The 10,587-nt window shown below is 39.6% G+C and overlaps 2 protein-coding genes and 1 long non-coding RNA gene across 5 annotated transcripts in view; 2 read left to right on the plus strand and 1 right to left on the minus strand.

Moving 5' to 3' along the window:
- The first annotated feature begins 43 nt into the window (after window positions 1-43).
- Window positions 44-6,335, plus strand: LOC111251476 (eukaryotic translation initiation factor 4H-like). Its single transcript, XM_022808080.2, has 3 exons — window positions 44-399; window positions 4,771-5,178; window positions 5,695-6,335. Exons 1-3 carry the CDS (start codon window positions 367-369, stop codon window positions 6,130-6,132), a joined length of 879 nt encoding a protein of 292 aa, XP_022663815.2. The 5' UTR covers window positions 44-366; the 3' UTR covers window positions 6,133-6,335.
- On the minus strand, window positions 2,321-9,095 carry LOC111251482 (uncharacterized). 3 transcript variants are annotated; one of them, XR_015318383.1, is made up of 5 exons: window positions 8,583-9,095; window positions 4,424-5,207; window positions 3,778-3,994; window positions 3,302-3,454; window positions 2,321-2,663 (listed from the first exon to the last, which is right to left on the minus strand). It is a non-coding gene; the product is annotated as an uncharacterized LOC111251482 (long non-coding RNA). The 3 variants fall into 3 exon arrangements; XR_015318384.1 differs by having other exon boundaries at window positions 4,886-5,207; window positions 8,583-9,057; XR_002673811.2 differs by lacking the exons at window positions 4,424-5,207; window positions 8,583-9,095 and adding an exon at window positions 4,155-4,401.
- Window positions 9,096-9,309: 214 nt separating this feature from the next.
- The window catches only part of LOC111255634 (choline transporter-like protein 1), a 28,616-nt gene continuing 27,338 nt past the window's right edge, over window positions 9,310-10,587 (plus strand). Inside the window, exon 1 of the mRNA XM_022817793.2 lies at window positions 9,310-9,748. The gene's annotated coding sequence lies outside the window, so the exon portion shown is untranslated. The remainder of the gene's footprint in view (window positions 9,749-10,587) is intronic.

Raw genomic sequence — 10,587 nt, forward strand, 5'->3', positions numbered from 1 at the left:
TATATATAATAGAGATTTGAAGTGTTTTGTAAAACCGAGCGGTATTGCGGACACATAGCCATTAAAGATATAAAAACGAATAGAAGCCTTTACATTTGTGCTTAACTTCACATTGACTCAGCTAACTTCGTAGGAGGGTTGCGTCAGTGTGAGTTAGTGAGGGGGGTTCGCAATAATACAAACAAGGCAATCTGTTCGCTTACTATGGACCAAAAGTTGCTTATAGTTACATAATTGTTGCTGCTGGTGGAATGACCTGGGGCAATAATTTGTGTTGCAACAATGCAGCGTATGTGGGCGTCCATATACTAAAGCAGAACTGGGCTGATAAGTCGTACAACTGCTTCTATCGGCTAGGTGCAAAGTATGTGTAACGTGTCTACTGCATATAAACAGTGGGTATGTAAATTTCTATTAATCAAGTAAATTATTGTAATTTTTTTCAGTTAGCTGAAACGTAACCTAAAAAGGTTTTTTAGCATGTATGAGGGAGCCCTTTTCATGATTAACGCACTTGTTTAATTAGCTGCTTCTACAATTATCAAAACTTTACGAAATTAGTATCTATACCTTATGAAAATACTATCTGTGTAGATACTAAAATAGCGTAAATGGCAGAAAATCATACTCTCGTAGAAGTCTATATAAGCCTACAGCGAACTAACGAAAACCCGTTTCAAGACAGGCAAAAACTAGCAAAGAATTGAATTATTTCCATATGTTAAGTTTTGAACTTATTTTTGTTATCTTCTGTAAAAGCCCGCCGTCAAGTTGGCGTCGATAACGTAATTCGAAAATGTTTAAATGTAAGCTTAAGTTCACATATTTTTGGCTGAATGTGTGCACATATGCCAAAAATATGACTGCTCCACTGTGAAGTAAAAAATGAAAAAAAAAAAAAAAAAATACAATAGATAAATATTTTATGTTTTGGAGGAGCCGAGGTTGAAAATCGGTTCAAGGGGGTTTGATATTGGAAATCGGCGAACAGAACAATTTCACAGAAAATCCGAAATAGATTTTCTTAGTTGTTTCAGGCTACAAACGAGGGTGATAATTCAGTAGACATTCCTGCCATTAGAGAGAGAGCGCTGTCTAATAGTCTCCATTATCATGAACGAATACGTATATATCTTCCAGTTTTTTAAGCGACCCGTAAAATATAGAAAGGTTTGTTGCGGAAACGTAAATAACTGGTGATATGACGAAACCGTACATCCATGTGTCGAACAAGTACGAAGCTGCAGATATTGGGTTATAAATCTATCTGTGAACGTGGCCGCCATGAATCAATTGATAGAAACGTATATTAATCAATAATAATCTAATTTAAATAGCTATTCATCCTCTAAATTACCTACTTGATAAAATATGTTAACAATAATTTCACCCAACCAGTAGTTGAATAATAAATGATTTTCCATCAATAGTGTTCCGATGCCTTATTTATTTTTAAGGTCCTTGGAATCATCTCTTCGGTTTCCTCAACATGAAGGTCTTGCCTTTACTAGAAGGTCTAGCCAGGGTGAGTCTTGTTGGACTCATTTGAGTTTTTCTCGAAGAGATTTATAAAACGGCGCGATAACAATATCCCTACACTCAAAATTTAAACTAGCGATGGCCGCATGTTCGTACTTACTAAATCAAAAAGTACAAAAAGTTATCTCCTTAGAATCAGTTGTTTCCAGTGTTTAGCTTGCGCCCGTTGACTTATTGACGATAAAATGTTAAACGCGTTTTTGATTAACTTACAATTAGAAGTAAAAAGGAATCACAACTATTGCTACGATAAAACATTTAAAAGGCAAATCCGAACGGCAAAAATACTTTATCATAGAGTCAGACACAATTATACCACTGCGTTGCTCACCTAAAATCAGCCCCCTTTATTAGAAGGGTTCACGATTACCCTAAAATCCGTTAAAAATTCCGAATCGAACTGCAAAATACAGGCTTCGTAAGGTGTTACGTCTAAAGTACAATATCGGACATCTGGGTGACATATTTCGGCTACACCCCATAGGTGCTTCTCTGCACGTTTCTGCCTAAGCTCATATCTTCTGTCTCAATAGTTACAATTGACTAAATACCTAAACGTTGTGTACATTGCGCGAAAATCCTATATTTGAGTTAGAATTTAAACGACCAGAGAGGATTTCCCAATCGTTACTAATCCAAGCAACCTACGTTATAAAGAAACTGTTTTTCGCATTGATACATAAACGTTCTGTTCATTTTCTCCTAATCTCAAATCTACAAGAGCTCAATTGCTTGTACAGCAACGAACGACAAATAGGCCCGAAAAAAAAACGATGCCCCTTTTCCGCACACTTTAGAACATATTGAATTTTATTGATATGTCTACTTGTTGCGTGTTTATGAAACATTATTAGACCAAGCCCGCTGCTTCATGTATTTGGCTTAATGCATATTCCCAGCGAAACACCGGATGCAGGAGATCGATTCCGGTTTTATCGACTGTTTGAATTTCGACTTTTTTAAGCCGAACCCAACCAACTGGAACGGTCAACGAACCCCTACACAAAAATGTAACAAAAGGCTGCTGAGCCTATTTTGCCGGCCGACTTTAAGGTGATTTGGAACTACTAGCTGCACTATGCAGGATGTACCACGATACACAGTTATTTCACCAACGTACTTCGCTTAAATTACAAAATGAAAAAAAACAAAAAAAAAACAATGAGAGCTAAGTTTAGATCAATACAGCATACATGTCATAACACAAAAACTAACTATAGATGGATTGCGCACGTTTGCGCTTATCTAATTTGTGCGCTGTCGAAGAGAACAACCAGGGTTGAATAACACAGAGGAAAAGCGAGGGCTCTAGGTCTATTATCCGCGCATCTAGGCATTAGGAGATGGGGATGGTATGCTTTTAGGATATACAACAACAGCCAACGCATGCGTGCCGGGGGGTAGCACTGAAAATTAAGATCAGGTCGTGCCAATGCAGCATGGTATTTGTGCTGCAGTGACTTCAAATGATCAGCTTGATAGTTTGAAGTGTAACAATGATTAAATAGATGGTGGGACAATCATCATCTCTAATACAGAATTCTGTATTTCTGTTTGATTTGTATTTGTGTTTTGATTTTACCATTGGCCATATTGCATGTAGGACAATAAATCAGTGCTGCGTAACGATAATTTCATTTTCAGTTGGACCAGCTCATGTGTCCCGCTCAATGGTTTTAGTAATGAAGTGATCGCTAAGATTCAATCAGATTTTATCAGAATTTCATTTACCGGTTTCAAGGAATGTATAGAATATACATACTGCCAACGAACTCGTTCCTTCACGAAGATAAGGATTTGCGTTCCTGAATTCGTTACTCTTTACAACAATTATTAAGAGGTGTAGAACATTGCCCATACGTGTGTGTACATTTTGTCACGTTGGCAGGCCTTTAAGCAACAGCAGCGCCATCACCTGTTGTAGAAAGCACAGTTAATTGTTAGTTAATTATTAAATTGGAAAAAGTGCACGAGTATTCTGCTGTATTTAAGCTAAACAGAATTGAAACATCCATTTGTTAAGCCATTAGGCGTTCTCCTGATTAGAAGCAGTACCGAAAGTCTAGGTCAGTTAAAATGATTTAAAAGTGCGCGCCGCCTTTTATGAGGTATATGTATCCATAAAAAGCGAGGCGCACTCTTTCACTGACTAGGATTTCTAGTATATGTATATCTATATATATATATATATGCAGTATATAAAACATCGATTATTCTACTGAAGGATAAGAAAATTACCAGGTTTTCACATTGAATCATATAATTTCATATTTCATCTTATACTATCTTGGGCTTCGCCGGTACCAAGTGGTCCAGTACAGCCCGCGGAGGAGCCGGTGACCCTACAACTGTAGCGCTGCCAATAGCCAACATCTGCGCAGTTCGAGAACAGCGCATGGGAGTTTTCAATGAACTACATTGCAAACACTTCGTAGTATTCTCGTAGGTCCCATAGCTGAAATAAATAATAAGGACTATTTAATTATTTCGTTACTATGTGTTTTTGGTAGAATCTCTATTTCAGTTAACTGAAATGAGATCAGTGGCTCGGGTCCAGCCACTTTTCCACCCAAGCCCTTATATTGCTTCATTATCGCAGTAGAACAATACACTACAGTAGTTGCAGCTCGTCGCATCTTGAGAATGATCACCCTGTTTCGTTGCTTACATTATGTAACACTGAATTAGGGTTTAAACGTAGAATAGGATAAATGACAAATAGGTAGGGTATAGGTGCAGCCGTCTTATGTCTGCCACACCTAGGAACGAATAGCTTATATGGATACGAAGCATTACGTTTTGAAACCTCTTCCTTTATGGTGCTAGCCCTACTCATCACGTAACAAGAAATTAGTAATTAATAATTCAATAACCGGAGACCCACTGTTTACTTTTTCCCTCTAATGGATGTATCCACCGACCATTATTTTCTTTTGTTTCAACGCCACCTTATCATTTCTTTTTAGCTCTTTGTCTCGTACAATTAAGCGATGCTTCAATTTTGTGCACCATTCGATTTTTTCTCAATGCCAATGTCAAAGACGGGAATGCGTTCATTCGTTTCGTTGTTTGCTATAAGAAATATTTACTACTCTAAACTTTTTCGCCGGCCTATCGGCGAGATCATTGGGAAAATTGGAGGTTTTGTTTGCTCGTTTCTGTTATTTTTCTGCCGCGTTTGTTACATTCGCGGTTGACTCCAGTGTTTGATTAAGGACCTGTGAACGGCAGATGGCTTTTCGGCACAATGGTAACGGACGAGGACAGGAGACCCAGAGTTTCTCGATGTCAAGGCGCCCTATGCTGTCAACGGACGGCCCATTCACAGCTTTCGTTGGCAACCTACCCGACACTGTGATGCAATCCGACCTCGAAGTAATCTTCAAGGATATTCCATTGCGCTCGATCAGACTCGTGCGCGATAGGGAAACTGATCGCTTCAAGGGTTTTTGCTATGTCGAGTTCGACACCAGCAATCAGCTCCAAAACGCTTTGGAGCTTGACGGAGCGGAGGTTGACGGCCGGATCATACGGGTAAACATTGCGTCAGGTCGTCAGGATAGACGTAGTGGAGGTAGGGCTCGTGATGGAGGTCGTGATTCTGTACGGGATCAGGGTGATTATCAACATCGTAGAAATGTGCGTATTTTATATAGAAGGTCCATTTCCTAATGAAAAAAAATCCATAATATTAGCTTTTGTATAAGGTAATGGTTCTTAGAAGAGGAGCGTGGGCCACACAGGGAATTATTTTGATTGGTTTATTTCTTCATTGATTCAGGTACTTTATTTATCGACAGATAGCTTACCAAATTGTTGGGAAAGGTCACCTAGCAGAAAATACCTAGCAGCTGTGATAATTACTCGTGTACTCTTCGTTATTCGGAAGGGCCAAGTGGCGATAATCATCACGATAACACCAAGAGTTTTATGTGCACCTTGGCTCAAAGGATGCCACAGAATATTCCCAACATATTGTACTCGCAACTGGTTATTCGGGCATTTCTGCCGTGTGCACGTTATTAGAATACAGTCGCAGAACCCTTCCCCCCCACGACTGGTCTGCTTTACAGTTATGTTATTGTATGGCAAAGCAGCGGGTAATTTATTTAGCACAATAGAGTCATTATAGAAGCTATTTATTCATTTGGACAGCAATCGAACCACATTAACAACGACCGAGAAAGCAGTCGTCGTCAAGACGGATCGCCCGTGGGAAGCCTAACTGCTGACGGCGGTCGAAATTTTCAAGGAGCTGCATGGAACATGCGAAGACGTTCTCAACAACAACAACAAGCTCTGCAGCAATATCAGAACCACTCAAATCGGCTCGATCACTCTGCCCGATCGGACACTCATACTAACGATGCCGCATCAGGACATGGCAGATATTTTAATAGCAACTACCAGCAAAGTTTTCCCAAGGACCACTCGGACCGACCCAAGCTGAAGTTGGCCCCCAGAACGGTCACCACTCCGGTGGCAGCATTGGCAGACGCCCTGGCGCGTTCGAGTATATTCGGTGAAGGAAAACCACGCGACGATCGTGCCTTCGAGAATCAAAAGAAAGAGGGCAAAAAACAAACCCTTTAAACTTAACACCAACGTATATATATATATATATATATATATATATATATCACGAAATATATGTATGCTCGCACCTGCAATATAATGTTCTAGTGGAGGATATCTGTGCTTTGTCTCTTGAGATTATGTATTAATGCCTATACACTTCATACTTATCGTATCATAAGGCTTCGCTAATAAATGGTGCTGTGTGTTAAGTATCGAAACTTGCGTAGTGACTTATAAAATTGCATGTGTAGTTACGTAACTTTTATGTAACACGTTTGCCCTTTGCCTTTCATTTTTTGGGATCCTCTAAGTAAGAAGACTCGGCGCTTGGTTCGAATCCAGTCAGAAACCAGCGAATTGAGGAAGTTTTTTTTGCTATCCGTATAGTCGCTGAAATAACAATGACATTGATGACGGGACACGGAATTGTCGAATAAGCGAGGGCTTGAGTGTAGCTCGTTTGGGTTTTTTTAATATATGATGAGAACTGTGTCTATTGATACGCAATGAGCGACTACAAGTTTAAATTTCGTGCCTGTTTGCGTAGTTATACAGGAACAAATGCAGATGTAATTTAAGTTCATGTTCTCGAAAACCCGAATCTCCAACTATTTAACGCTAGGATACTACAATAGATTTTCGTTGGAAAAGAAAGCTAGTTACATAATACCCATTCGACTGGCCTTGTCTGAATACGGAGGTCACTGCTACCTTCGTGAACTTCAGTATCTTTAATAACCGTCCAATGCGACTCAGGAGTTATCAATTTAAAAAAGAAAACCAATAAGAACCTTAGTTCCAATGAAATCAATGTACCGCATAATAGGACCAACGTTATTAGCTAATTTGATATACGCGTTTTCAACGGGAAATCGTTTAGCATCATCAGGCAGTTCTTCAATAGCGACACGTAGGTCTTGTCGAATACATAACCAGATTAACAGGTTAATACCTTCTCTTCGAGCACGTTTTTGTTTGGGTCACTTTCACTAGCACACAGGTGACACTAAAACCCAAGGAGACCTGTATGTCAGTGCACGTATTCTTGTCGCGAATACGCTCAAAAATGAACGCTTTTCCTTTTTAGCTCCCAGAGAACATAACAAATTGGTTCTATATTATGGGGTTAACGGCGATAGATCTGAACCACTGTTGACAAACACTTCGTTTATTCAGACGATTTTCATACATTTTTCTTTGGCAATACGTTGTGTACAGTTGTAAGTAAAATAGTTTATGCTGTAGAGCTCTCGCATGTGTTTCCAAACACGCGTTTGCTACATAGGATTGCCTTACTGATGTACAAATGTGCCAAAAATTATCGTTGAATCAGATGGTGACAGGCGCGAAGTCCTTGCGTACGCGAGCTATTGAAGATACGTCTAAAGGATTTCAATCAACCTATATATACTTCAGTAAACTAGGAGTAGAGGTGGTCTGGGAGAGACAAGTCTGTGGTGCATACGTACCGTGTCCTACCTGTACCTGCATAACGTGTGGAATGTCTATAAGTTTATCTTTCAAATTTGAACCCAATCTGGCCTTAAGAAATACCTATGAAAATTTTTTCAATTATTCGCAGTTTCGATATCACTTAACTGTGTATAATTAAACATGCTTGTTTTACATACCGCATATCTTCCTGTGTCCAAAATAAAGGTGTTTTAGATTCAGATTTGAAAAATTAGTCCAAATTTGATCGTATTGCTTATATATACATCTATAAATCGGTGCAAGGCGGCCACCCGTAATCGAGGCCTATTTTGCCATCTGTGAAAGCAGGATGGCCTTGAAACCGCTTGCATTGTAGCTTTTATTATGGACTCACCCAGTGATTAATAATTAACAATAACAATGAATTGTTAACGATCTAAAATTTAAAAAAATGCGGAAATTTTTTGGAACTTTTTGATTGATTTTGAGTACTGCAATTACAGCATGAATTTTGGCCTCGTATCCGAGGTTTTTGGCAAATAAAGACGAAGGAGGCTAGCTAGTTCTGTCACAGGAAAATTATTATATTAACCACTAGTTTTAGGATAGACTCACCATACCTGACTCGTATATTGGTTGAGATTTCAGTTAGATATACCATTCTAGGTATATCTAACTGAAATTCGGGGAAAATTCGGGGAAATCGAAAGTTATTCAGAAACAGAATTAGACTCATAAATACAAATGTGATCTGAGTGATTCGAACTTAAACAACAGTCTATGTTCCATCTGAATGATCCCGCTGTAAAAAAAGGCCGTCGGAATTCTTAAAGATCACTGATCGACCTTTAGCTCAAAAGTACCGATAATATGCAAATGCTTCCTTTTTCACCACACAAGTCGTGCGGAATGTGTCATTGATGAGTACTCACAAATATGGAATAAATAGAGCTTCAAAGTCTAGACCATCAGCACAATATCGTACAACATATAATGAAAGAATCACGGCTCGCCCAAACTTCTATACTCACTAGTCACGGTGCTCACAGTATTACATCACAACCTCATTTTCATTATTTAGGACATGTAGCAGCTTGTAACCACTAGTGGTCATACATGTTCCGTGTAATTTCATATTTATCATCACATACATCAGTATGAAAAAATGGGTTTTTCTGCTGACGATCTTTCTCATGTCTTTTCTGCCGTTCGAGAACTGCTCATAGACTCGACTGGTAGAGTGGCTGGTATATAGCCACAGTATGGGCAAAAATGAAGCAGCTGTCTCCTGAGCGGTCCATGTCCGACGTTGACCTAGTTTCATTGGGGCGTATGTGATTTTTTATGGGAAAGATGGCATAGTCAGTTTTATGTGTGCCAACAAACAGGGGGCACTCGACTGGAGATTACACGCTTCAGGGGGTTACGAGCATACACAGAGACGCATTCACCCGCGGACGTGACGCGGTCATTCACGTACTCATGGTCAGTCGGACAGTAGCACAGCTGTTCCACGGGCTGTTAGGTGCGCGGGCAATCATATGCGGGGGAGGTCAGCTGAAGTAAGTGGGTGAGGTACGGCTGCTGATGTCCCACGCATTCGGCGAGCTCTTTGCGGCTTCAGGGGTACGAAGAGCTCGTATTGGTGGTGATAGTGGCAGGGAACATCGTCCAACCTGTATATTGTGCTGGAGTACAACAGGACAGTAACCTCATTGAAGAGTGAGGGTGGTCCGGGTGGTGAGGTAGGGCTAAGGCCCGGGCAATACGCCCCACCACATTACGAAGGCAGAGATACTCGATGGCAGCGTGCGAGGAGTGGATGGCGTTACGCAAGCAGACTCTACGGATAAAGTTATGACGGATAAACTGCTATTGATGAGTGCAACAGATGAAGTGTAACTGGTTAAAAGAAAAGTTTTAATTAGTGTTTTTAATGATAGGAATGATCGAGCGTGTATGTATAGAATAAGTTAGATAACTACTCAAATTATCTCTGTCAGTTATGGATGAGCAAACACATTACAATTGAGAAACTTTATAGCCTTTTGAAACGTAGTAGTGATGGTGATTCAAGATGATATAAACAGAGCTAAAGCGTGATTCGATTATGATTTTATGTGAAAGATACCTTGATCATAAAAAGCATTGATGTCTTTTAAAACAGAAACTGATAGAAGCAACAGTATTATATCAGGTGAGTCTTCACTGAGAGGCAACAAAGAGGCCCGCGTTATTTAATTCGTTAATTATTCTACGTATAAAATGGGTAAGTGTAGTTCAACTGTCTGAGAGTAGAAATCGCCAATTTACTCATCTATTTTTTGTGCTCTTAAAGACGTTACACAGTCATCTCGTTGGAGCCACCACTATTTTTTGAGACCATATAAAATTTTTCAGAGTAAAACTTCGGTTCACATTTTGAATTTTTTCATCGATGAGCGTTTACGATATGTTTGATGCGCGACACAGTGGTAAATGCCTAAATATAAGTCGAATAATTGACAAAAGATTCAAGTTCTACAAAATACAGATCAGACAAAAGAACGATACAAGTTCGTACTCGTCGCAGAAGCCTACTCGTTTCCTACATTTATTTTTTGATTTATAAAAATCTATTAGGTTGCAACACGTGGAACGACTTATAGAGCCTGTATGCTCCTCACAGCAGAAAGGTATTAGCTTAGTGCTTGGGCAAAGTCATTTGAAAGGATTTATTTTTACAACCGACTAAAATCGTTGTAATGATAAATGAGACGGCCGTCGAATTAAGTTAGTGAGACCATGTATTACGGCTGTAACTTATCTGGGTCTCAGGTTATCGAGATGTCGTCTGGTCGCATGAGGGCATTAAGCTTGAAAGAGGGACTCTTGTTCCAAAACGACTAGTACAAGAAACCTCTGGGCAGTTTCGTACAGTTATATATTAGTATTCGGCCGCGTAATAGTGCTGTAGATTTTAACAGTATGCTTCCAAGATCATGTAGTAATAACCCGTTTACGTGCTAGACGTGCGCTAGTCTAGATGCGAAGACG

This window comes from Varroa destructor, unplaced genomic scaffold (genome assembly GCF_002443255.2).
Source record: "Varroa destructor unplaced genomic scaffold, Vdes_3.0 BEIS01000001.1, whole genome shotgun sequence".
NCBI lineage: Eukaryota > Metazoa > Arthropoda > Arachnida > Mesostigmata > Varroidae > Varroa > Varroa destructor.

Excerpts from the sequence above, each read along its gene's own strand:
- LOC111251476 (XM_022808080.2), top strand. The coding sequence starts at position 367 with ATGTGTAACGTGTCTACTGCATATAAACAGTGG. Across the intron at positions 400-4,770 it reads CTACTGCATATAAACAGTGG|ATGGCTTTTCGGCACAATGG; the intron begins GTATGTAAATTT and ends TGTGAACGGCAG. Across the intron at positions 5,179-5,694 it reads ATTATCAACATCGTAGAAAT|CAATCGAACCACATTAACAA; the intron begins GTGCGTATTTTA and ends TCATTTGGACAG.